This window comes from Acomys minous (genome assembly GCF_964271855.1).
Source record: "Acomys minous genome assembly, chromosome: 9".
Classification (NCBI taxonomy): domain Eukaryota; kingdom Metazoa; phylum Chordata; class Mammalia; order Rodentia; family Muridae; genus Acomys; species Acomys minous.
In genome coordinates, this window is record NC_140490.1 from 53,416,433 (window position 1) to 53,444,260 (window position 27,828).

At 46.2% G+C, this 27,828-nt stretch overlaps 1 protein-coding gene across 3 annotated transcripts in view; it reads right to left on the minus strand.

The window, feature by feature from the left end:
- GCNT2 (glucosaminyl (N-acetyl) transferase 2 (I blood group)) overlaps positions 1-27,828 on the minus strand; it is a 92,525-nt gene that overhangs the window by 36,340 nt on the left and 28,357 nt on the right. For 2 of the 3 annotated variants that reach the window (XM_084794593.1, XM_084794594.1), the window contains exon 1: positions 25,309-26,635. The exons of the other annotated variant lie outside the window; for it this stretch is intronic. In XM_084794593.1, coding sequence (XP_084650719.1) covers positions 25,309-26,227 — 919 coding nt within the window. In that variant the 5' untranslated portion in view covers positions 26,228-26,635. Of the gene's footprint in view, positions 1-25,308; positions 26,636-27,828 lie in introns of those variants that run through there. 3 annotated transcript variants of the gene reach the window in all.

The window sequence follows — 27,828 nt, forward strand, 5'->3', positions numbered from 1 at the left end:
GGCACGGGCTGAATCCTGCATGCCTTTGTTCAAGATCCCTCCATCCTGTTCCTTATGGAAGGCAACTTCTAACTCTTCAGTCAAAAGGAGGCCAGAAAGTAAGCAGAACATCCTCCAGCGACCAGAACAATAATCACAATGGTGGGTAGGCCTTGTGTTCTCCCATGCACGGGGAAGGGAGGGAGCACAGCGCTGGTGGAGGCAGGAAGACAAGGCAGATGCAGCTACCATCTGGCCAAGGTATGTGGATGTTGGAAGAGGGAGGGGATGATGGGATGGGAGTAAGAAAGACCTGTACCACCTGCACCACCACCACCACCACCACCGCCGCGCCCTTCCCAAAGCAAGCAGCTTACTAACACTGAACCAGGGACCCAGTGCTGCCCAGCTTTTCCAATGTCCCAAAACAGAGAAAAATCTTTTCTTGAAACAGCTCACAAGCTTTTAAAATGTTATCAGATAATTAACAGATTTTAAAACGGAAGTACATATAGACACACACTGACACACACACACATACTCACACCTGTACTTGGTCCTTGGGCTGATGATTTTACCACTTTCGTTATTATTATTATTATTATTATTATTATTATTAGTAGTAGTAGTAGTAGTAGTTTATTTATTTATTTAATGTATATGAGTGCTCTACTTGCATGTACCCCTGCATGCTAGAAGAGGGCATCACACCCTAGTAGAGATGGTTGTGAGCCACCATGTGGTTGCTGGGAACTGAACTCAGGACCTCTAGAAGAGCAGACAGTGCTCCTAACCACTGGGCCATATCTCCATCCCACCACTTTCTATTTAAGCATCAAAACTCAGGCAGTATTAGTCTCTTTGGAAGCTGACCTTCATAACTCTAGCATATCATCGTAACAAAGTTTCTCAAAGCCAAGCAGGGACATGAGACTGGGAGACAGAGGAATTGTATTGTGAGCAACAGGCCAGGTTGCTTGAAACAGGTTCAAGTTCAAAATAACTTGAGATCATTTGGATTCCAAGTAGCCATCACAGTACTGCTCAGAACTCATCGTTTTATTTAAGCTCTGTTTATGTAAAGCCAACGATGGTTTTGAATTCACTTATATAACTCTCAGCAATCATCCTGTCTCAGCTTCCTGAGGCCTGAGGTTACAATTGTGGGTCACTTCTATATCTCCTTTCAACGCCCATCTTGTTACTTTGTAAGACCAACATATCAAGTCTTTACAAAGTCAGGTAAAATACTAGCTGTGAAAGGAGCAGAAAACCATGAAGCTCAAAGCCAGCAAGTCTAGATAATGCCAGATGTTCCTCTGAAAACAATCACAGGACAAGAGATAAAAAAGAAAAGCAAACTAACAGAAGTATTCTGCGCGACCTGCTTCAAAAGTGGCTCTCTTCTTTCCTGAGAAAACAAATGGCAGACGTGCCACGGAGCTACTCTTGAAAGGTCATAGAGGCTTCCACAGTGGCCTCAAGGAACAGTGTTGGCTTCCCTGGACTGCGGTGGCAGCCTGGCGCCAGGCCACAGGGACCATGACGGCAAGGAAGAAGACAAGGAGGGAGTCCCATCATCCAGGATATAAAAAAGGAGTCCCTGGAAAAGATCAGTCCTTTCTGGCTGCCCGTCACGGATTTTTTTTCCCCTGTGGGCATCCTTCAAGGGTGAGGCTTTGAAGATGAGGCTGCGGTCAAAGAAAACTCATATTGGCCATTAGATTAGGTTCAAGGTTTGATAGCTGAGCGTGGTGGGGCACGCCTTTAATCCCAGTACTCAGGAAGGCAGAGGCAAGGGGATCCATGTGAGTTTGAAGTCAGCCTAGTCTACAAAGCAAGTCCAGGACACAGAACCCTGTCTGAGGGGAAAAAAAAGATTTTGTCACAATTAGAAAATAAAATGCTCATGATGGTCTGGGTGTTAAATACTCTTCTGGATCCTGTGCAGACAGGCTGCTAAGATGACAAAGTAATTAAGTCCCATACCATTCTGTGACAGGTAACAGAACTCTGGGTTGCTTCCCTTGCTCCCCTTCTGTGTCCAAAATCCCAGTGCTGGTGGCTGGTTTTAATGATTGCCACACTTCCTCAGAGGTTGACTGACATGTACATGACATCGACAAGGCCACTTTTGATGCTGTCTCTAAGACATGTAGCTCCCTGACCCCTGACGTCTAGAAAGACCATGTTGTGTTCATCAAATCGCTTTATCAGGTATTCATCTTCTGAAAACCATACCAGAGTCTCCATGCACAGGTCCTAGAATCCACATACATTTGTATTGCTGCTGGTTGTTTTTGTTTGTTTGTTTTTTTGTTTGTTTGTTTTCAAGACAGAGTCTCCTGTGTCCCAGGCTGGCCTTGAGCTTATGATGCAGCTATGGATGAGTTTCTATTTCTAGTTCTTGTCTCTGTCTTCTAAGGGCTGGGATTATAGGCATGATCCAACCTTGACTGGGCAAGCACTCTACCGAGTGAGTTACATCTCCAGCACCACTATAGAGTTTTTATACAAGAAAAATCAAGTGAGGTAAGCCTGTTTTTCAAAACAACAAAACCCCCACAGTTCTGAAATATGTCTCATTGTGTGTGTGTGTGTCTGTGTGTGTGTGTCTGTGTGTGTGTGTGTAGGGCTGAGCATTAAACCCCAGGATACTAGGGAAACATCCCACCACTGAGCTACTCATCAATCTGGCTGTACTTTTTAACTAACCGTTTTTGGGCTTGAGAGAGTAGGCCTGCATTATCCAGAAAACTCAGAATTGTGATTGGGCATTTTCTTTAAAAACTCCAGGCAAATAGCTTATCATACCATATCAGTCGGCAATATCTTTTCTCCAAGGGCCAGGTAATAATCATTTTAAGCTTGTGGATGGCTCGTTCACGCCTTCTCTTGCTGTCATGGCACGAATGTGACTAAATCACACTGTGACTGTTTGGCAGCAAACAAAGCTCGAGCGTGCGGACAATGAAATCCAAAAGTAACGTAACCCTTCATGTTGTGAGGCAGTCTGTTCTTTTGATGCTGTTCTCAACTGGTTGAAAATCAAACCAGGCTGGAGAGATGGCTCAGCAGTTAGGGGTGTGGGTTATTCTTGTAGAAGATCTGGGCTTTATTCCCAACACCCACATGGCAGCTCACAACCATCTATAACACCAGTCCTAGGAAATCTCATTCCCTCTTCAAACCTCTGCAGGCATCAGGCACACATGTGGTGCATACAAGCAAGCAAAAACACTCAGACACATACATTTTTAAAAATAATTTCTTAAAGAAAACAAAAGCCAGGCATGGTGGTGTACATCTTTAGTCCCAGCACTGGGAGGCAAAGACGGGCGGTTCCCTATGAGTTTGAGGCCAACCTCACCTACATATGAGTTCCAGGACAGCCAGGACTACACAGAGAAACCTTGTCTTGAAAACCCAAATAAATAATAATGATAATAATAAAATAATTTTCAAAACACAAAAATAAATTTAAAAAGCACAAATAAACAACAACAAAAAAGAAAGAAAGAAAGAAAAGAAACAAGAACAAAAAACAGTGGACAATACCAGCACAGGCCAGAGTATGGCCATAGGCTATCTATGGCTGATCTCTGCCCTAGATTTCTTGTTTTACCCCTACCCCACTTCCAAGGTTGCATCTTGCCACTTGTGTTGTGCAATGCATTGCGATATCTGCATCTTTCCCCAGCCTGACGAAATACGGGTGTTGGAAACCTTGATTATCTTTATATAACCATAGGAAGCCCTTTTACCCACACTATCTGTTTGACAGGGCACAGTGCTGGATTTAAATAGAATTCTGACAAGTAACTGACATTTATAACCTCAAGTTTCTCATCTGCAGGATGTAGATAGCAGAAGCCACTGTACTGTGGGGATTAAATGGGCAAGTGCGCACAAAAGCACTTGCACACACGTCCCCTCGTGCCACCCATACCCAGTTTCTTTTTTAAAGATTTATTTATTTTATGTGTATGAGTACATCATCTTCATGCACACCAGAAGAGGGTAGCAGATCATATTACAGAAGGTCATTAGCCAGTATGTAGTTGCTGGGAATTGAACTCACGAACTCTAGAAGAGCAGCAAGTGCTCTTAACCTCTGAGCCACCCTTCCAGCCCTATACTTGGTTTCTAAGAGGATGACAGAAGAATCAAAAGTGGATACATTTGTTTGGCTAGCCCTTTTCTGGTGTCCCATTATGGTAGATGCTCATCTATGCCTCAGTTTCCTTTTTTCTTCTTCTAAAAAATGGAGATATTAAAAATACGGTTGGATGGGGATGGAGAGATAGCTCAGTGGTTAAGAGAACTTGCTGCTTGCTCTTCCAGAGGTCCCAGGTTCTATTCCCAGAGCCTACATGGCAACCCACAACTACTTGTAATTCCAGAACCAAGGTATCCAACACCCTCTCCTGGCCTCTGAAGGTACCAGACATGCATATGGTACATAGGCACATATGCAAGCAAAACACACATATACATAAGCATTTTAAAAAGATCACAATTAACCTTACAGTCCTACTACAAGACTGGAATAGGCAAATACAGCACAGTGTGGTGGTGCAATTGTGCACCCTGAGACCATTTGCTGCCCTCAGTGTGCCTCAGTTTCTCTATTATTAAATTTATTTGGGGAGGGTGTTATTTTCTTGAGACTGGATCTCATGTAGCTAGGCAGAACTTGGACTTACTGTGTTGTTGAGGCTGGCCTTGAACTCCTGATCTTCTTGACTGACCCCCTCCTCCTACCAAGTACTGGGATTACAAGTGGTGGGTGCCTATGTGCTCAGCTAAGTCTTCCAATTAAAAACAGGAAAGCTCTAGGAGAACAGTGATGACTCCTGTCTGAAAACCCACCAGTGTCTTCTCCCTATATAATCCAGCCTGCCTAGCTCGAGTTCTTTCAGACGCACCTTTCTGCTTCCTTGGCCAGCCCCACTAGGTAGCAGTTAGCTCCCTTTGCCAGCTGTAACTCTACCTAAGCAAAAAGCAAACCCAGAAGGCAAGGGGAAGCCTCAACCTTTTATATATGGCTATTTGGCTCCATTTCAAAGAACAGCTTAAGTAACTATTTGTCTTTTGAAACAACCTTTATCTGATCTTCACTGTCTCCTTTGGGAGAAAAAAAAAGTTGCAAATTCATGAGACAAGTCACACACACACACACACACACACACACACACACACACACACACCCGCCACCCCCCACACACACACACAGACACACTCCACGTTTAAATCTGCAAGTTCTTAACTTCTTGTCTCACTCCATCTATTACCAACTGGCTCCGAGACCCACCCGGGGTTTAGCTAATTGGGTAGGTTGGTTGGTTGGTTGGTTGGTTGGTGGTTTTATAGTACCTCCGCAGCACTGGGAGGCAAACGCAGGCCGTTCTCTATGAGTTTGAGGCCAGCCTCATCTACGTATGAGTATTTATAGAATCTCCCCCTCCCACAGCTAAGCATGAAGTCTCTTCCAAGCTCAACCAGCCTAGGAGACCAGACGTTTTACAACACAGCTGCCGCCAGAAGCCAGGATCTCCAAGATCCCACTGTCTGGACATTTTCAAATAAATTTCAAACAAAACAAGGCAGCCGCTTGCTCCAACTTCTAATTTCCATAACCCTATAATATTTTTGACCCATTTTTAGTTTACTCAATCCACTTTTCCTCAATGGAGCCTGCCATTTGCTTGAATTTAGACAGCTTTTTTTTTTTTTTTTAAGGACAGAGCTCTGGGGCAAATCACCAAATTCAGATATTTCTTTCGCTCCCTTGGAAATTACAGCTGACACAAACCTGCCTGCAAGACGTGTCCTACACTAGTGCCAGAGTTCTGTATCTGGTTCTCCCCTGGTTGAACTGTCTTTAGTTTCAAAGTGCTGGTATGGGAAACAGAGATATTTATTTATTTATTATTGAGCAAAAAGCTGAACACTTCCTCCAGTTTCAAAGTTGACATACTCGAAGTCATTAATGTTTAAAATGAACTTAACTGGTCAGTAATTATGTTCTGCCTAAGACAGCGGAACTGTGTGTTCAGCACCATTTGCTCATTCCATCAGAATTTGTTCTGCAAGTGTCTGGAAGCTCGCCTATCTATCTGTAGGGACCGGAGCTGCTGAGCTGCAGGAGAAGGCTTTTCTAAGGCCTTTCTAAACAGCCAGTGGAACGCTAAGCTGTTACCTCAACAGGCATCACCGAAGAGAGCAGGGCTCTCTCAGGTGAGGATTCTGGCCTGAAACTGTGTAGCTGAGGGTGACCTTGAACATCTGACCCTGCAGGTTCTCCCTGCTGAGAGCTGGGATGACAGGTGTCTGCCACCGTACCCGTTTATACAGCACTGCAGCTCAAACTCAGGGCGACCTGCACGCTAGCAACTGGGCACCATCTTCAGTCTCACTCTTGACTCTGATATGCCTTGGGAAGGGACGGGACGGGTGAGTGGGAATGGGGCCTGGCCATCTCGGGGTCGCCCAGGTATCCTTGTTTGTCCTAGACTGAGGGACTTCCCAGAACCTGTGGTGCTCAGTGCCAAAACCCAGTAAGTCCTAGGCAAACGGGAAAGAACTGGGCACCCTGGGTACCATCGGCCCCATCCACTTTCAGATGGAGAGCCATTACTGAAAGCTGTTGCTGATGACTGAATAGTCACTAATTGATCAGCATGAACGGGAAAGAAAATCTCAACTGTTAGCAAAAGAACCAATCCAGCACCGAGTCTACAGCACACAGAAAGTCTATGTGACCCTTTACATTTCTCCAAACCAGTGAGGTCTGGGGGCAGAGTAATTAATATTCACCGGTTAGGTCCTCAGTGCACTTAGAAGACGTACCTACACCAAGCTAACTATATATTCCTCCCTTGTGGACATGAGGTTCCAGTCACAAATGATGGGGAAACCTAGAAAGATTGAAAATTATTACAAATGAGAGCATATCTACCCCCCATTTGTCCCAATAAAAGTGTATTGGAGGTCTTGCTATGTTGTATGGCATGAATTTTAAAAAGGGGGGGGGCACAATGATTTTATAATGGGAATGTTTATTCTAAGATGGCCAGGAAGTGGTAAGAGTCTGGAAAATAATTATAAAGGGCAGGTCAACCAACCAGTCATTTGGTCTCTCTGGCTCATAATTTGCAAATTTGTGCATTAGGTTTCAAAGGGAATACTCCCGCTGGCTTGATATGCCTTCATTAGTTCCGTTTCCAGCACAAAGAGGAGCCTGTTCATACAGGGAGATTGTAATGGAAGCTTAGGCTGGGGGATTGCCAGGGGAAGTCCAAAAAGTTGTAAAATAATAGAATAGAGAAAAACCAAAAAGGCTGTGAAGTGGGGTCTAGGGCAGCCAGCTCAGGCACCAACTGTGTGGGAGAAGAAAAGCCAAAGAGGGAGCAGCTGGAGAGGTTAGCCCCTTCCTGGCACTGCAGGGTCAGGGGGGGCAGGTTCTCGGTGGGTAACCCGGAGAAGAGCTGGAGTTCCAGGCAGGGGTCTTCCTTCTACAGAACCCCGAGATCAAGGTGGAACTCAGACTTGGATGGAGTACAGCTCAATGAGGGAAGAGTTAAGCAGATATTGGGGGTGCAGAAAGGAGATGGCTACAGAGGTCAAACAGGAAGTGTCCAGAGAAGAGACAGGGTGACCTTCGCACAAAGCTAAAACCATTAAGTCGGTCCAAGCCTCCAGCTCCTTTGGAAAAGTACCATGTTGCCTCCTGCTGTATCTTCACAGTTAAAATTTGGTCTTTCCAGTCTGGATGAAGAGAAAGACCATGCGGAGCGGAGACTGTGGAAGTGCAAGGTTCAGGGGCGCAGGCTTTGATCTTGCAAACGCCACCCTACTCTTTACTAGAGTCAAGACACTGAAGGGACACACAAGGTAAACATGTTTGAAAACAACTTTCTGCCACTCACGGCTCTGTCCAGAAACAACTTGAGAAAGAACATGCTGCACAGGTCGGAAGGCAAGAGAAGCTTCTGAATAGTTCTGTCACGGAGAATCACATAACTTGTATGGCTAGGGAGATGGCTCAAAGAGGTAAAAGTTTGACCTCAACTCCGTCCTAGAACCCATGTGGAAAGCAGATATAGCTGCGAGCTCCTATAATCCCTGTGCTGCTTAGGTGGAGAAGGGAGGCAGGCAGGAGAGCAGCGAAGGAGGCAGAGGAAGTCCTGAGTAAGTGAAATCGTGAGTGAGCATGTATTTTGACACCCGAGCATGGCCTGTGGAGGACTCCGAGACCAATTGGCCTACGGTAAATTGACAAAGCTATGTGGGCCAGGCTTAAGGGGAACGGCAAAACTTTCCTTGGGAGTCTGGGCAACCACAGATCAGCTAGTGTGCAAGCAACCACAGATCAGTTAGTGTGCAAAAAGTAACAACTGCAGCTTCTTCCTCTAGAATGTTTACAGCTTGGGACTGGCCCCCTACAGAGACCTCCTGTGGAGACTAACCAAGCCCCAAGCCCCATCCCCGCTTTTCTTAATGACTATGCTGGAGGGTTCCCATGGCAGAGGTTAGAGAGCCACACCTGATCCCACCTTTATGCACAGGCCCTTTCTTCACTGCCTCATCTGCCCGAACCATGGTGAACACCCAGCCAGCCAGCCTCAAGTACGAAGCACAGGAGAAGAATTAAAGAGACCCAGGCTCCCAAAAGTTGTTCTCTGACCTCCATACACGAGCCTTAGCACACTGCACCACAACACACACACACACACACACACACACACACACACACACACACACAATCAATTTCCATTCTTGTTCAAGGGAGGCAGAACTGTAAGTAATGCAACACCGTGCCCACCTTGAACCCACTCACACAAATTCCCAGAATTCCACAGGCTGAGGCAGGTGAATTTGTCACCATAGGCTCAGTCTGGCCTATGATGTGGGGAAAAAAAGAAAAGAAGAGGCAATAAATGCAGATTTCCTTCAGTTGCATAGAGCTTTTGAAGGTTAAAATATTGTCTGCTTGCAAGACTTGGGGTTAAGGGCAGGGGTGTACCAAAATGACAGCAGTTCTGGGCATTCTAAGAACCACCAAAAGCCCTTCTCTGGCGTTCCAGAGCCAGGTACCTTGGAGTTCCCCACCCCCACCCAATCCCTGGCAATTGGTAAATGATCCCTTTCAGACAGTATAAACACAGCCCTAAGTCCAAGGAAGTGACTGAGCATCTGGCACACCTCTGGTACTCTTGGAGACGGAGGTACCCCCAGACAGTCTTGACAACCTAACTCCTTGACCCTTTGCCGTGGGTGAGACTTAATTCCTGAGCTTGGTTTTTCACCTTTTGGCTTCACTTGAAAGTCCTGGTACCAGGCATCAAGTCTCCCCAGCCTATTTGCCCTGAGCCCTGCTGAGTTTGGTGATGACTCACTGATGGCTTGTGTCCTCCTCCAGTCCTTACTGAGTCCCGGGGACACCTTCGACTACAATGATCTTTTTCCTTCCTACTTCCTCCCTCGTCCATGGCAACAGTCTCTGCCACACCCTCTCACTGTCCTTTAGCCTCCAAGCTTCCACCTGGTACCTGCCCCAAAGGGATCCAAATTTATTTGCCTTTGCAATCACATTTGGCCAAGTATCCCTTAGACAAACCAATCCAACTGGCTGCCTAGACCCCAATATTATTTGGGACCTTTAAAAATACTACCCTCCTGCCCCCACTCCAGCCTCCTACCCCTGTATCTGAAATACTTTTTCACTGAAAAACCCTTTCAGCAAGGTCATTTCCTACACCTCACAATAGGGTTTTGTTTTATTTTTGTTATTTTGGAGGGTTGGTTATTTGTTTGTTTGTTTGTTTTTTAAGATAGGGTTTCTCTGCGTAGCCTTGGCTATCCTGTTTTTTCAAGACAGGGTTTCTCTGTGTAGCCTGTCCTGGACTCACTCTGTAGACCAGGCTGGCCTCAAATTCACAGAGATCTGCCTGCCTTTGCCTCCCAAGTGCTGGGACTACAAGCATGAGCCACCATGCCCAGCTTCTCACAACACGTTAGCTCCATGAAAAAGAGCAGGTTTATAATAACCTACATGTATTCTTTGAAGCACTGGCTTTTGATTTGCTATGGACTGCTTGTTTTTTGCTTCTTCGGTGCACACTGCAGCTTAGTCAGTAAGCACACTGTATTAGTTACTCCTCTCCTGCTGTGATAAAACATTAAGACCAAGGCGTAAGGAAGGGCTTATTTGGAGTGTACAATTCCAGAGGAATAAGAATCCATTTTCCATCACAACTGGTAGACAGAATAAAGTCCTGATGTATTGTCGACATGGGTCTCACCAAGTCAGGGACTAACGCCTCACCCTCACAGGAGTGGCAACACCTTCCCACAGAGGGGGAGGGGAGGTGGCCAAGGGCAAATGTTGAGAGTGTGTGCAGAAAGCATCCTGTTGGGCGTGGTGGCGCACGCTTTTGATCCCAGGGCTTGGGAGGCAGAGGCAGGCTCAGGTGGATAACTGTGAGTTCGAGGCCAGCCTGGTCTACAAAGCGAGTCCAGGATAGTCAAGGATAACACAGAGAGAGAGAGAGAGAGACCCTGTCTCAAAAAAACAAAAAAACCAAACCAAAACAAAAAAATCCACCTTACTCCTCAGATGTTTACGGCAAAGGCTTCTCCCATACAGAGATGGCAATCATACTGCTCCTGCTAAGACAAGCTAAATCTGTCACCCAGTTCAACTGAATATAAAAACCCTAACCCCTACTTGGTTAATAACCCTGTATACAGTAACCCTGCATCCCGGTTCAGCTCCATAGAGTTTCTGGGGTGCTAAGCTTTTCTCTTGGAGAGGCCAGGCCACCCACATGACTCAAGAAGCTGTGACTACTTACAGAAACTTTTAGAACCAACAGATGCGTTGCTCAGAGCTACGCCTTGATGAAAGAGTGCCCATGGTATATTCTGAAGAGGCCCACAGACCAGTGACCACCTGAATGGGTCTGACGGCAAGTCTGCTTCTGAGGATTGAAGAGCCTGAGTTAAGGGACAGGGAATATGGGAGCCTAGAACTCACTGGATAACCTCCACAGGCAAATGCGCAGGACGTGTTGGTTAGGTGAGAGAGAGAAGGGAGCGGAGAGGTCTGGCCAGAGAGACCCTGGAGCAATGGTGGTGACTGAAGAGTCTGTGAGGAGGAGGCCCATGGAAGGGACGACCTGTCAAGTAGGCATGAGTAGGAGACTGGAAACAGGCATCCCACAAGCCAGGTGAAACGAAGGGGAAGGGGAAGTGAACTCTGCATGGCCAGTGTCAAGATCACCAAGATATAAGGAACCATGAGAGCTGAAAGGGAAATTGAGAGCAGGATGGAGGTGGGTGTTGAAACCCCAGTGAGAGCCCAACGGCAAACCGGAAGATTGAGGCAGGTGTTCAAAGCCCAGTTCTCTTCACTCCGATTTCTCTGAGAGCAGCAGTGCTGAACTCAACTGCTATCTTAGGGTTGAATACCCAAACAACAGAATTACCCATTTCAGTGGAAAGTTCCCAAGGAGGGGGTTAGCAAAGCCATGAACTCTGACACATTTGGAAGCATGATAGCGCTGTCATGATCTTGAAGTCGTAGCTCAGTTTCCCATCAAATTCATAATTCAAAGACAGCTCGCTTCCGTCTTCCTCTTTGATAAGATTTATTAAGCTGGGCGGTGGTGGCGCACGCCTTTAATCCCAGCACTCGGGAGGCAGAGGCAGGGGGATTGCTGTGAGTTCGAGGCCAGCCTGGTCTACAGAGCGAGTCCAGGACAGCCAAGGCTACACAGAGAAACCCTGTCTCAAAAAAAAAAAAAAAAAAGATTTATTTCACCTACTTATTTTTAATTTTTATTTCATGCATATGGATGTTTTGCCTGCAGATGTGTCTGTGCGCCATAGAGGCAAGAAGATGGCATTAAATTCTCTGAAGTCAGAGAACTGCACAGAACTGCCATATAGTTGCTGGGAACCTTCTTAAGCAAAAAGAGCTTCTAGGAAAGAAAACAACAACATCAACTCTAGGAGAACGACTCTGCACATTGCATTGTGGGCAGTGCATTGAATTGCTTGAGAAAGATCGTGACTTTCTTCTGGCTTTGGAAAATTGCTAGCTGCTCTATACATTCAGTGAACTGTATCTTTTTTTAGCAGTTTCTACATTCTCACAGGGGCCCGGTAACAAAATCAGTGTGTTACTGGAAGAACAGTGATATTAACGCTCCTAGTCCCTGAGGGACAGTGCCTTGGGGACGTGTCATACTAAGATGACATTTGGTCTCTCCACCATTCCAGCACAGACAAATCCCCCTTTAATCTGGCTCCAGATGGCTGTTTCCTCTAATGAGCAACAGATGAAGAAGCTGGCTGGAGCTGAGGCTCCTATGACATGGACGTGCACTGTGCTTTCTGACTGACTACCCTTGGGAACCAGACCACAGCAGTAAGCAGAGCCCTTGCCTCTCTCTGGACCCCAGACTCTGGGAGTGGAATGGAGGCCAAGCTGCGATGATGCTACCATTCACCTTTACACAAAGCCTGGGCATCGGCACACACCTGCAGCGCTAGCGCTTGGAAGGCTGAGAAAGGTGGGAGGTGAGTTTGAGGCTAGCCTAGATTATGAAGTAATGACTCAAATTTTAGAAAACTTAGGTAAATAAATCTACATAAGAGTGAATGCATACTGTGGTGTTCCCTCGGGAGGCACACTTCTCCTCTGGATAGAGGAGAGAGGTCTGGAGATTTATGAAACTCACAGAACTCTTAAGACCCCTCAAGGAAACAGTAAGTGGTTGCTATAGGATAAGAGAGTATTCAGCTGTGTAGACTCTGCAAGCTGTACAGGAAGTCCAGGGACACAGCTTTGCTGTCTTATGATACAGCTCCCATGTTCCTGAAAGTAACCTCCTTTGAGCACCCCCTTACCCGCACTTCTGCCTCACTGGAATCCTTTCTCTGATGTGCTGTGACCCTATCTGGAGTGAATGGGCATTTCTGTGTCAGTCCTTCGGGAAAAGTTGAGCAACCATCATCCAGTCATATGCCTACGTAAGTAGCGCTAGGACCAGAGACACTTTCATAAAGGCCATTCTGTCACTGCAGGCTTAGGCCAAAGTGACCTGGAGAGGTGAGATGGCTCAGCAGATAAAAGCACGTTGTTTCATTAGACCGATGATGACCTGAGTTTGAACACCCAGAACCCATAATGGAAAGACAGAGCTGACCGTAAGTTGTCCTCTGACGTCCACACTTGTGCTGTGGCATATGCACACCGACCTGTAGTAAAAATGGAATAGAAATCTTTTTTTTTTTTTTTAAGTAGCGCAGAATGGAGCCGGGTTTAGAAGATCTGTTATTGTAAGATGCTTGACGGCAGGAATGGGGAGGCAGCTGGTACCTGAGCTGCTCGTGGCTGGCTGCAGTTTACTGAATGGCCATTCCTAATGCTAGCACTTAGCTCACCCTCTCCAGGCATTTGCTCCACTGCCTGGGAATGGTACTGTTAGGATATATCTTTCCACAACGTTCACACAAGGGCCTACAGAGGCCTACAGTATGCATTCACAGGCCTACAAGGGCCTGGCTGCTTCACCTCTGCCCCAGCCCTGTCCTCAAGCCCTCTGCCACAGCTGCACTGGCTACTCTCCGGCTCTCTCTCTCCACAGGATCTGCCTGGGACTTCCTTTCCCAGGAGTGTGCATGACACGCTCTCCTTTGGAGATACAGATGGTATGCCATCCCTGACAAGAAGCTTTTGTAACCCACCTCATCTAAAGAATGCCCTTTCGAGGCTGGAGAGATGGCTCAGAGGTTAAGAGCACTGGCTGCTCTTCCAGAGGACCCGTGTTCAATTCCCAGCAGCCACATGACAGCTCACAACTGTCTGTAACTCCAGTTCCAGGGGATCTAACGCCCTTACATGACACACATGCAGGCAAAACACCAGTGCACATTAAAATAAATAAATAAATAAACAAAAAGAATGCCTTTTCTTGTATCTCTACTGTGCTTGCTTAGCTTCTAACATTTTATTCTCTTCTTTCCCTTCTAGAATATTCACTCCATAAGGTGGGGCCTCACTTGTCCTGCTCATGACTAAAATCTGGAGCAGCAGACGGATCTATTGACTGAATCAGCCAGCACTTTACAGATGAACCTGTGAACTCCATTAAGCATCCCTAATCCAAAAATTTGAAATCTGAAGTACTCCAAATACTGGCATGACAGCACAAATGGAAATTTCCACCACAGAAATTTGTGTACCAAATTATTACAAATATAGTACAAAATTGCCTTAAGGCTATGTATATGAAATATGGGTGAATTTCGTGTTTGGATTTGGGTCCCATCTTTAAGATACTACATTGTTTATGGTCAAGGATTTAAACATTTCTAAAATCTGAAATATTTCCGGATCCAGACCTTTCAGATGTGGGATATATAACCTAGACTGCTGTTACCACAAACAGCAACATATCAGCCCTTATTCAAATCACTAGTTTAATTGATTAAAGCCTCATCATGTATTTGGCATATACTGTTTTCCTCATCTTATGGACAAAGAAACTGGGATACAAACGCTGGGTAACATATCCAAGGCCGCACACCTTGTACATACAGAATCCAGATTCAAACTTGGGGCTGCAGGGTGTAGGCAAATAGGCTAAATCTGCTAAGATCAAACTTGACATATGGCATACTGTGTGGCTGGGGCTGGGAGACCCAGGACTCTGACTTGGTACTCTTTTGCTTGGTATCCTGAGTCACAGATGAAGCCAAATCACTCCCAGTGAGGGTGAGAGGCCATGGGAAGAGATCCCGGGGGTGGAATTCAGGGACCTACAGAGAGAAGCACATGATTGTGCATCCATGAGCTCGGATAGCTAAGCATCGGCTGTGCATCCATGAGCTCTGGCGGCCAAGCACCAGCTATGCATCCATGAGCTTCGATAGCCAAGCACCAGCTGTGCATCCATGAGCTCTGATGGCCAAGCACCAGCTGTGCATCCATGAGCTCTGGTGGCCAAGCACCAGCTGTGCATCCATGAGCTCTGGTGGCCAAGCACCAGCTGTGCATCCATGAGCTCTGGTGGCCAAGCACCAGCTGTGCATCCATGAGCATGGATAGCCAAGCACCAGCTGGGCATCCATGAGCTCGGATACATAGGCTGTGTATGCACTTTTGGGCTTCCAGTGTTTGGAGCACAATGTCTGTTACTTAGCAGCCCAGAATCCATCTTCCCATTTGCAAAGCATCAAGGTAAGTGCCCACCCAACAGGATTCCTGCAACAATTCAACACAGATGACATAGACCCATAGGCAGAAGCTCGCTCAGTAAGCATGAGCTCCCTTCCCCTCTCCTGTATCTTGGCTCACATGAAAAAGCCAAGGCTTCTGAGGAAATGGACCATTAAGAGGAAAGGGAAAAACTCTTGTGGGTCCAATTATACAGGCATTTCACAGCTTAATAAAATACGAATTTGTCCTTCCTGGACTCTAGTAGTTATTATAATAATTAAATGAAGGATTAATAAAAATAGGTTCAATTTTAAATTAGTACATAATGTGTTAATTCTCTTCCCCTGTTTATTATTTGGTTCTGTTTTTACTTCTTACCAGGTGTACTTAATGTTTGTCTTCAGACAAGTTATTTACTTCTTTTATTTATTTTTTTAATTAAAATTTTGGTTAGTGGCTGGGCGTGGTGGTACACTCTTTTAATCCCAGTGTTTGGGAGGCAGAGGCAGGCAGATCGCAGTGAGTTTAAGGCCAGCCTGGTCTACAAAGTGAGTCCAGGACAGCCAAGGCTACAGAGAAACCCTATCTCAAAAAACCAAAATAATAATAATAATAATAATAATAATAATAATAATAATAATAATAATAATAAAATAAAAGAAAAAAGAAAAAAATTTTGGTTAGCATAGAAAGAAATGGATGTCATGTGATATTTCATACACACGTATTATGTGTGTGTGCACGTGTGAGTGTGTGTGTGCGTTGTCATCTCTGGGGTTCAAACTGATGACCCTGAGCATCCTAGGCTAGATCTCTACCACTGCATCACTCACTTCAGGCCAATACATCCCCAGTCATACACAATCATGTTAAATTTCCTCATCTATACATTAGGAACAGCAGCCCTCTATCTTATAGGATTGTTATAACCACTGGGGGATATTAAGCATAAGAAACCCTCTTGCAAATTAAGTATGCCCACACACAAAGAAGTCACACTGTGATTACAGGGTTTCTGTGGCTTCCTGGAGGAGCATTATCCCCTATAGGCTAACTCCAACTAAACTTTTGTATATGTCTTGGTATACGTGTGCCTGAAAACATGCACATATGATTTATATTCAGGGGCACACATGCATATTGCACATATTTAGGAAGCTTGTAAGTTTCCGTATGGCTTTTCAAACATACTTACGTGTTAGTTACGTCTCCTCCTACCGTCATCTCTGCCCTGACTTTCCAATCCCTCTCCTACTTAAACTTCTCTTCCCACTTAGGTTGCCAAATAGGAGGCCCAGTGTGTGGGATGCATCTCTCCAGTTGTTGGTTAGAGGTACGCCAGCGACCCTCAGAACAATGCAGGTTTTTCTCATTGCTCTGGGCTACTTACAGAGCTTAGTGATAAGACCCTATGGCAAAAGACACATTTTTGTCACAGGACCTGGGGTGATAACGTTGACACTGACTAGGAAGCTGCCTTTCTTCTTGCCAGCTTCATAGTATTAGAAGGTGCTGTGTAGGGGGCTGAAGGGAGGGCTAGCTTTACAGTAGCAGAAGGTGCTGTGGAGGCCGCTCAAGGGAGGATTCATCAACAGCCCTACCCAGCTGTGACCCCTGTGAACTACAACAGTGACTGGCACGGCAAGGTATGCCCGTGGGTATAACAGTGGCATAAATGTTATAGAGGTAAACCAACCATTTTCTGATTGGATTTAAGACCCATTCCACAGGAAGAAACACATGCTTGGAACTGCAAATCTGGCTAAGAGCCAATGTTTGGGGACCTCACAAGTCTACAAGGTAAACCCACTATTGCTTTGCTAAACTGATATAGTATTACCAAACTACTCCCTAAATCTGCATTTCTCTCCTTATAGATGTATCAGGCTCTCAGACGTCATCAGAGAAGTTTCTATGTGTAGTGGACGATGGTTAATGCAGAAACTTACAAGAGGTCAAAGTGCAGAGAATAAATGCCTGTGGGGTGCTCAGCCTCACATGAGACATCCCTATGATCTACCCATTCATCAAAGCTCCGGGACTGTTGTGGAAGAAATGATGGAAAAATTACAAAAGGTCAGAGGTTGGTTGGGGTCGGGGAGGGGGCTTCAAGGACAGTGTCTCTGGGACATGACAGAGCTCATGGGCTCATGGGAGCTGTGGTTGAACAAGACCAGCACAAGATCAAGCCAGTCAGCAATCCATCCTGGATTGGGGAGAGGCTCGCCAGGCCCCACCCCTCATGGAAAACCTGAGATGGCTTCTGCCAGAGAAAGTGTCAATCTTCTTTAAATATGTGCCTCTTGAGGCTAGCTTGGTCTACAAAGTGAGTCCAGGACAGCCAAGGCTACACAGAGAAACCCTGTCTTGAAAACAAAACAAACAAATGTGCCTTCTGGTAGGTTGACCATGTTCTGGGTCATAGATTGCCTCAACAAGGAGCATTTGGGAAGCATAGATTAGACTCTCTCAGTTATTTAAAAAAAAAAAAAAGGTGGGGGATACAATTGGGAGCAGTTAGGGAGATAAGGAGTGGATCTAGGAAGGTTAGGAGGAGGAATGGGGGTACTTATCAAAATACATTATGATATGCATTTACAAAATTCTCAAAGAAGTAATTAAAATTATATTAAAAATAAATTATTTTCTGAAGGAAAAGGATATGGTAAAGAGGCCATGCCTTTCCCACAAGGATGAATTTCCAAGTTATAATTTGTAAGGTAGTTAAACCCACATAGCTGGTTCCCTCTAACACCAAGTGAGGACAATATGAACAACTTTCTTGTGCAGGACAAGGAGAGATCCTGCCACAGTGCCACTCTGAACCAGGGCTGGCCCTTTGCCTTCAGTTTCAGGATGTGAAAATGACCCAAGAGAGGCACGCCAGCCCTCAGCCCCTGGCTTCGAGACTGGTGGGAATATGGGCAAAGCAGGGACAACGTGAGGTCCTCCTTGATCTCCTTCTAGAATGTCAGGAAACAGTCGTCCCGTCCCTTCCTCCCAGGAAGGCCAGCCACCCAAGTCAAACTGGGGCTATTTCTGGCCTGCCTGACATTGTGTGGAGAAAAATCTGCCCAAGAGAAGCTAAGCCAGAGCAAGACAGACAGGGAGACCAGCTCATCCAGGTTACCTGGGACACATCTGGTTCTAGCCATTCAAGTTCCGGGCCCTGTACCTGAACCCTATGATTGAGGAAATTATGGAGGGCTGGTCACCTCATGGATAGATGGCTTTGAGCCCACTTGATTTGGGGGTCAGATCCTTGGGATCCAGCTTCTGCGTAAGCCCTGGGATTTGTTTAAGCTGCTCTGAACTGAGTTCCTGACACTTGCAACCTAAGATGTTACCACATTCTCCCAAAGAATGTCACAGTTAAAATAGCAAAATAAATCAAAATAGGAATTAAGTTATTTATAGAATTTAAAATGTGAGGAGGAAATGGGATCGTGTGGTCTCTTCTAAGGTTGCCTGTTTGACAAATAAGCATAGAAAATATATATACAAATAGGAAAAAAAAACACACAGATGATAACATTGTTATGGACCGAAACAACCACCTAGAGAAAGGTCAGACTGCAAATAAGCAAAGACTCCTAAGAACAAACAAGGCAGCTGGGAGTGGTAGTGCAGGGGAGGCGGAGGCAGGCGGATCTCTGAGTTTGAGGCCAGCCTGGTCTACAAAGAGAGTTCCAGGGCAGCCTAGGCTACATAGAGAAACCCTGTCTTGAAAAAACAAAAAACAACAACAACAACAACAACAACAACAACAACAACAACAAAAATAAGCCATTTTGGGGGAGAGGGTGCAGAAGCCAGAGTAACTTCACCTTTTTCTTAGAATCAGACCTTCCCGGAAAGGAGAGAAGACAACTCAGCTATCTCAGCAGGCTGTGAAAAATCTAGACCAGGCAACACTTCCATAGATAGCAAACTATTTCACAACACTTGAACCAGAAAATCAACCAGGAAGGCTTGGTGGTGACGGTGCGCTTCAGTGGGAGAGACCTCTTACAGCACGCATGAGGCTAGTTTCATTTCCAGGGTCCCCCTGCCAATACAAGACAACACGACACAACACTCCATGGTCACACAGTACCACATGGCCATATAGAGGCACGCGGCCTTTAGAGCTCTTTCTTGGGCAAAACAAAATATGACAGTACAAGAAGAGTGGTGGTGGGGGGAGGTGGGGGGGGATGGGGGAGGGGGTAGGAGCCTTTCTTCAAAGTGGCCTGTAACAATGAGGCCTGAGGAATCAGGGAACAGGGAACACAGCAGGGGTGTACCCTGGGATCCCATTGGGCCTCCTCTGAGAATGCTGCCAGAAATGGGGAAGAGCTAGCTACCTCAGAACGGCAGCCACACTCCCTGGCTTTCTGAAGAAGGCCTGAGACTGGAGCCTCCTTGGACCTCTTGATGTTCTTCCCAGTACCTTACCTTTTCTTTCTCTCTCCCTCCTCCTCCTCCTCCTCCTCCTGCACTCACTCCTTCCCAGCCCCCACCTCCTCCCCAGCCTCTCCTTCCTCTCCTGCCCCTCCTTTCTAACACCCTCCCCCTCAGCTCCCCCTCTCCTGTCCCTTCTCTCCATCCCTCCCCTCCTCCTTCTGTCCTTTCTCCTCCCCCTGTATCTTTTTCTCAAGGCCTTGCCTGCCAGGCAAGTGTCCAACCACTAGGCTACACTTCCAGCCCTCTCTCTCTTACCTTAAAGTAGCATCTCAATTTTATCCACCATCCTCTAGTTTTTCTCATTCTGTTCTTTCCTGCCTTAGACCATTTTCTTAATGTCATTTAAAGTGTTGGAAAGTACACATCACCTTGTTGGGATGTTCTCATTTTCTTTAAAAACATTATTCTGGTGTGTGTGTGTGTTTCTCATAGTTGTTTTGTACAGGAATTAACCTACATATTTTTAAATTGGTTCATTTTTATACGAATCTAAGTTCTTCAATTTTTTTCTTTTTTCTTTCTTTCTTTTTCTTTTTCTTTCTTTCTTTCTTTTTTTTCTTTCTTTGTTTTCTTTTTTGGTTTTTTGAGACAGGGTTTATCTGTGTATTCCTGGCTGTCCTGGAACTCATTCTATAGACCAGGTTGGCCTCAAACCTAGAGCTCCACCTGCCTCTGCCACCTGAGTGCTGGATTAATGGCATAAGCTACCACCACTCAGCAGTTCCTCAGTTTTTTTAAGAGGCTGAGAGTACAGACTATGGCTAACTTTTGGCAAGCCTTTATGTTGCTTTTATTTATTTACTTATTTTTTGTTTTTCGTTTTCTGTGCTAGGGTGGAACCCAGGGCATCGCATGTACTAGACAAATGCCATACCACTAAGCTACATACATCCCCACTCAGACACCATTTCTACTGCAGTAGTAAAAAATAAGAAATAAGCTATTCTCTCCACAGAAAGATAGCACGAGGAAAAAGAAAACAAGAGCGGCGTGATGCTGTGTAACACAGGACTGCCTCTATGAGTAGCCTTTCTTATCATCCTCTTAAATGATTCATCTGACACCATATCAGATTCAACCAAACCTCTCAGTCATATTTCTCTAGGGAATGTTTTGGGGAAGCGATACATTTGGGCAGTGTCTTTCCAACACAAACACTTTGAAGACTTCAAGAGCCAAGCAGGTAGTGACTCTGAAGAAGAAATAGCGCCATTTGGACATTCACATTATGTTGGCATAGAAGAGCTTTTCCCTTCAAAAGGTGACAGTGCTGAACACTGAGTGAACAATGTGATTAAAAGCTATCTGGGGGCTGGAGAGATGGCTCAGTGGTTACGAACACTAGTTGTTCTTCCAGAGGATCTGGGTTCAATTCCCAGTACCTACATGGTAGCTCACAACTGTCTGTAACTCCAGGATCTGACAACCTCACACAGACATACCGGAAAAATACCAATGTACATTAAAACAAAACAACGCCATCTGGGAGTAGAGAATCAGATAAACACCTGAAATCCAAATCACAGAGATGGCTCGATAGTCAGCCAAGCGCGTGATTACATGGTGTATTGATTTGAAGATTGGAGAGTGCCCATAGTGGTTTGTTCTCCAAGTCTTTTGTCATTTGGGAAGGCTCCACCTAATAACAGGATTTCCTTTCTCTCTAAACCAGGATGCTCCCAACTTTCCAAGAAAGGAAGAAGGCAGAACCCCAGGAAGTGTCCATTCATCCTGAAGTATGCCCTGTGCAGGAGAGGCCACTGGCATGGGCTGCCCTCGCCTTCCTCCACAGCTCAGCTGTGATGCTGACTCCCTCAGCATCTTCTCCATGAAGCTAAGGGGTGGTGTGGAGGCCAGGCTCTCAGCACTGCCACCAGTGCCGTGTGGGAGATTCAGCGATGCTCTCAGCACTGTCTGGTCTGCAGCAAAGAATGGTACACTGTAGGGACAATCGAGTTCTTCCTGTCTGAGCCACTAGTTTTGTAGCTAGAAAGAATTTCCAGACTTTATACTGTTGCTGTGAGAAGGCGGAAGCTAGCATGCCACACACTACAGACCCCCAGGCAGAGAGGTTTTAAAGATGGAGTCTTGTTATGATGTCCAGAGTAGCTTTGGATTTCTGGGCTCAAGGGAGCCTCCTGCTCCAGGATCCATCCCCTGGCATGGCAGGTAGATGTCACCATCCTGGCAAGACTGGTCATTCTTTTTTATTTATTTATTTATTTATTTATTTATTTATTTATTTATTGGTTTTTCGAGACAGGGTCTCTCTGTGTTAGCCATGGCTGTCCTGGACTCACTTTGTAGACCAGGGTGGCCTCGAACTCACAGCGATCCGCCTGCCTCTGCCTCCCGAGTGCTGGGATTAAAGGCATGCGCCACCACGCCCGGCTAAGACTGGTCATTCTTTATCTATCATCTTGTCTATCGACTGGTAGGAAGGAGGCAGGAGACTCAGGAGGTTTCTTCTGTCCTTGATTTTTTTTGGTACTGGATTTAACATGGACCAAACTGACCACCTCTAGCTGAAGTAATCATATTTCACAAACCACAACCCAGTCTTGTCTCTACCTGCCTGCCTCCCTGCCTCCCTCTGTCCTTCCCTCCCTCCCTCCCTTCCTCCCTCCCTCCCTAGTTTCTGAGGCAGGACCCTGATACAGGTAAGCCAGCTGTCCTTGAATTCACATGCTGATATCCTCTCTTGAATGCTGGGATCACAGGCATGTGTAACCATGCCTAGCCATCTCTTTATTTTAAAAAAAAAAAAAAGTTACAAGCCATATTTTGGCATACATAATGACCTTAATCTCACTCGGTGCCATACCCAAAGTGCACATGGCCAGACTCCAACCCTCATGAATGTTGAGAGAGTACTAGAAATAAAAAAGGGGATAAATATTTAAATATGAAAATCAAGCTCTAAGTGCTAAATGTCCCCAAATTACATGTCAACAATAGAAACAGCAGATCAAGAGTGAAAGGATGAGAAGGTAATGCTGCATTTAAGCCAGGTGGCTCTGCCAGTCCCACTGGGATTCGGAGTCCCCCACCCCTGGTATTTTCCAGAACATGAGTATGTTTACTGCCCAGCAAGCCCTGCCCTGCTGCCCCAGAGCACTTACCAGCATTCAAACTTGGCCGTCCCCCAACTACAGAACAATGATGGCTTTTCTCTCTGCAATTGTGCTGTCTAGTTCATTAGCAATTCATTTTGTCTCTTTCACTGAGGCCAAAGCACACTGCTGCCTCCCACAGAAACGCTACCACATTTTATATATGTTTTGAGGTACACGGTTCAAGGCCAGTGAGACGGCTCAGCCAGTTAAGGCCCCTGCTGCCAAGACTGACAACAGTTTGATTCACAGAACCCACACAGTGAAAGGAAGAAACCACCTCTCCCCAAGGCTGTGCTCTTTACCAAGCCCAGGGTCACAGTGCGTAAGCTAAGAAATGAAAGGGATCTTGTGTTGCCCTGCAGTTCCATTTCCCACTGTGGCGACAGCAGATAAATCTCTTTTTGCTTTTTCCTGTCAATGTGGCTATGTTAGTTTGTTCTTTGAGGACAAGTGACCAACCACTCTTGGTCTCCTGGGATATAGAACATGATGCTCTGCGTCCAGATCTCTACAGTGGCACTCAGCATCTCCCACACAAAATAAATAAAACTGTAATGAAAACAATTCATCTAGTCAGTTATTAAAGGCAAAGACAGCTTGATGACAAAGAAGTGGATTTGTATTATAATCTCATTATTTGTATGAAGTAAAATTTATATTTTAAATTATGTGTATGTTGGGCTGCTCTTCCAAAGGTCTTGTGTTCAATTCCCAGCAACCACATGGCGGCTCACAACCGTCTATGATGAGATCTGGTGCCCTCTTCTGGTATGCAGGTGTACATGCAGGCAGAACACTGTATACATAATAAATAAATAAATCTAAAAAAATATGTGTGCATGTCGGTTGTACAAGTACTTGCATGAGAGCGCGGGGAGCTATGGAGGTTAGAGTCAAGAGTCTGAAACTGGAGCTTCACATGGTTGTAAGAGACCCCGGGTGGGTGCCAGGAATGAACTCTGGTTCTCTGGAAGAGCTGCATGTGGTCTTAACTGCTGAGCCATCTCTCTAGCAACAAAATGTGTGTGTGTGTGTGTGTGTGTGTGTGTGTGTCTGACAGTATGTGGTCTTAACTGCTGAGCCATTTCTCCAGCTCCAAAATGTGTGTGTATACATATATACATACATACATACATACATACATATATACACACGTACACACACACACACACACACACAATGTAAGCATTCTGGATCTTCCACAGCCATGGCCCCATACACAGCAAAGTCCACGTTTTGTCATTCGTTCACTCATCACTTGCTTTGTCACACTCTTTCCTCTAACACAAACTCCTGAACACCTACTCTGTGATCTAATCGCTGAGGATACAGAAGTCATCCAGACAGAAAATGGCCTCAACTTCAAGGAGCTCCCACAGAAAAGACCAGCAACAAATCCACTCAGGTTGGCATATACGATCGTTCTGCACAGTGACTCTCTGCAGGGAATACAGGGCCCATGGCTGTGAGAGCCGGGAGGCGGCAAGCCGTGGAGAGCGGTCAGTCAGTGGAGCAGAGGTCTGGCAGTTGAGAAGGAAGCTGTGTGGTTCTAGGGGTAGGCAGGCAAAGATCTTGGGCTAAGAAGTAGAAAAGCTTCTAGAATGGGGCTGGAGAGATGGCTCAGAGATTAAGAACACTGCCTGCTCTTTCAAAGGACCTGAGTTCAAGTCCTAGAAACCACATGGTGCCTCACAACCATCTATAATGAGATCTGGTGTCCTCTTGTGGCCTACATGCATACATGCAGGCAAAACACTTTATACTTGACAAATAAATATTAAAACAAAAACAAAAAAACTTTTAGAATGAACTAGACACAGTTCTAAGAGATGACTGTGACAGAGTGGAAGCTGCTGGTGGTACATGAGAAGGCATTGCTTGGGAGTGGTCCTACAAAGAGGACTCGAAAGGACAGGGTGAGGATTCTGTGCTGCAGTTTGCATCTCTAGTCTCTATTTGGGGGTGGGGGTGGGGTTCAAGACAGGGTTTCTTTGTGTAGCCTTAGCTGTCTTGGACTCACTCTGTAGACCAGGCTTGCCTCAAACTCACAGTGATCACCTGCTTCTGCTTCCCAAGTGCTGGGATTAAAGGCCTGCACCACCAGGCCTGGCTTAGTCTCTAGTTTTTTTAAAGAGGCAGTTTCTTCAAAAGGCCTTTAAACACAGCCATCCCTCAGCATCCCTGGGGGATTGGTTCTAGGCTCCCTTTGGGTGACAAAAGCCTGCAGATGAGTCCTTTACATAAAACGGTACAATGTTTTCTTATAACCTATGCACACCTTTCTGTATCTTGCTATGTTCTCTGCATGACTTCTAACACCTAAGTCGGTGTAAATGCCATGCCATGTGGTGGTAATTATCAAACTGCATTGTTTAAGGAGTCACATTCACATCACAGGCACATTGGGTTTTGTTTGTTTGTTTGTTTTTCATGAATATTTTTCCATCCACGATGGGTTGAACCGTGAAATGTGGCCCCTGTGGATAAAGAGGCCTGCAGGCATCTCCTTTGCATAAAACATGGACTCTCACATACCTGGAATCCTATTGAGCGTCACCCAGAAATGCTCATCGGGACTGAAAGTATCTTTGGACCAATGGAGCAAATCAACTGCCCGTGGGTCATGGAGAACAAAGTTGGCAAACTCTCTTGATAGAGCAACGTAGGCAGAGCCGAAATAAATGGTGAGGTTGTGGGGAGGTGGAGGCTTCAGCGCGGCAGTTCTGATCACGTAGGAAAGCTCTTTGCTCAGGTGTTCCCGGTGGACATACTTGGTCCGTCCGATCGCATGGGCTGGAGGCAGCACCCCTGGAGTGAGATTCTTCCCCTTAAGGCCTTTCAGGTACTGAACTATTTCCTTGTTGGTTTTTAGTGGGAAGTCCTGTCCACAGGTGTTAATGGCATACTTCCAAGGGACCTCAGAGGCGGACAGATCTTTGATGCAGTTCAGGTCAGCCTGGAGCCGGGAAATCCCACCGTAGACCACCGGCTCCGTCTTAGAAGCCAGAAAGGCATTGGGGAAACAGCTCACTAACTGTTCCACCGCATCTTTGAATGCAGCTGTCGCCTTTTCGTCCACATGAACACAGTAGACATTTTGAGGCATGAAAATAGCCCTGAAGAGTCTTGCAAAGGTGTCAAAATTATGATGGATGACCATGACATATGCCAAAGGAAACTCGACTTCTTCCTGAGATAAAGGGGCTGTGATATAGTGGCTTTGGGTCACATACTCTGTGCAAGAAGGCTTCTCGTGAATCATTAGTTTGTTTCTCCACAGGAAAGCAGTTTTCCCGTTGATAAAGGATGTGCACACCTGAGTCAGCATCAAGGAGTCTGAGATGTTCAGTTTCTGGTAGCTTTGATCTCCCCCAAAACTTAATACGTACAGCACAATAAAAACGATGACAGTCGTCACAGAGACTATGAAGAGATGACGCAGGGACGGAGGCATGCCTCAAAGACGGTCGAGAGAAGTCAGAGAGTCCCTGCAAATCCTTTCCCAGACTTACTTTTTCCTGGGAGCCCTCGCTGTGGTACATGCTCCAGTCACTGTGAATTCCGGCCGTTTCATCTCCCCAGCCCAGCTGCTGGCTCTCTCCTCCAGCAGATATTAGAATCTGATCCCGCCTCTCTCATGCCTCCTTTGTCTAAACCCCAGCAGCAGGTTGCTGAAGCCCAGCCTTTTTCTCCTCCTCCTTCTCCTTCGGCCTGGCGGGTCTCACCTCTCTTTTTGTTCTTTTCCCTCCGGGGGTTTCTCCTAGCTCTTTTTCCTCCTGCTACAATTAATACACCAAAAGCCAAAGTTGAAGGGATGAGGTGGGCTCGGCGTATGGCTTCCGGCCCTCCTCTGCTGCCTCTCCACCCCTCCACCCCCCCCAACCCCCCCTGCACTGGTAGCCTACTCTGCCCGGAGTGCCAGGTTAACAACCCAGGGGATCTAACACTGCCTCAGATCTGTTAGTGGCTGTTTCCGGAGGCTCGACTCAAATGACACACCTCCTCCATCCCAGCTCCATTGTAATGTTTTCTGGCCCCACCCCACCAGTTTCCAAAACAAGAGCTCCCGGGGGAGGAGTAATTGCTTCCAAAGTGAGAACCGAGGGCACAGTTGCTAGGGCTGGGAGAATCACCGTACGTCCTTGAGTGCAGGAAAGGGCTGGTAGAGAACACCGGAGGGTAGGGGATCTGATCTGACTTGGCCGGGGGAGGGGGAGTGACTTTGAAAAGAACCCTTCTCCTCTTACTCAGGCATCTTGCTCGGGTGTTAAGGAATTTTGGGGTGTAATGAGCAGGTAGCAAGCTGCACCCTCTAATTTGCATGAGACCTGAGAGGCTTCACAGAAAGGAGTTTGAATCCTGGCTGCAAACGACGACGTTCTGATCAGCATCTAAAGAGCATTAAGGGCTTAACCACCCTGAGACCACACAAACGCTCGCTCATCTCCACCCTTCCGCTCTTCCGCGACCTCACGTTCAATACAAAACCAAACAGGGTCTCAAGCAATCCAGACTGACCCGGAACTTCCTATGTAGCGCAGGCTAGCTTCGAACTGATCCTCCTGGAGCTGGGCTTTCAGGCTGTGTACCCCCACACCCAACTTTCCACCACCTACATAATATGCTGATCGCCTTTCCATTTCTTCCACCATTGGTGAGCACTTCACAAGTGTGAGTCTGCACCCTGCGGATGGACTCCCAGTGGGAAGCGTAAAAAGCTAGCATCCTTCAGCGCTCAGCTCTGGCTCCCTTCTCAAAAGTCTGGATGGCTGGACCAGCACAGCATGCCTTGTGCTGAGCTGGAGTTTCACTCCTCTACCTCTTATTATTTACATGTTTTGTTTTTCCTGCCTATATGTTATTTTTCTTCCCTCCTTACTAAAGTCTCCCTGCACCTGCCTCAAACAAATGTTCTGAGGAGCCCTCCCCTAGCACAGCCATTCTGTGAAGTGGCTCACTCTCCTCTCGGTATCTTCTTTCGTGTAAGGCAAAGGACAGTTCTCTGGCTCTGTCCTTTTCCCAAAAACAAGAGTTAAATATTAGATTATTACGTCT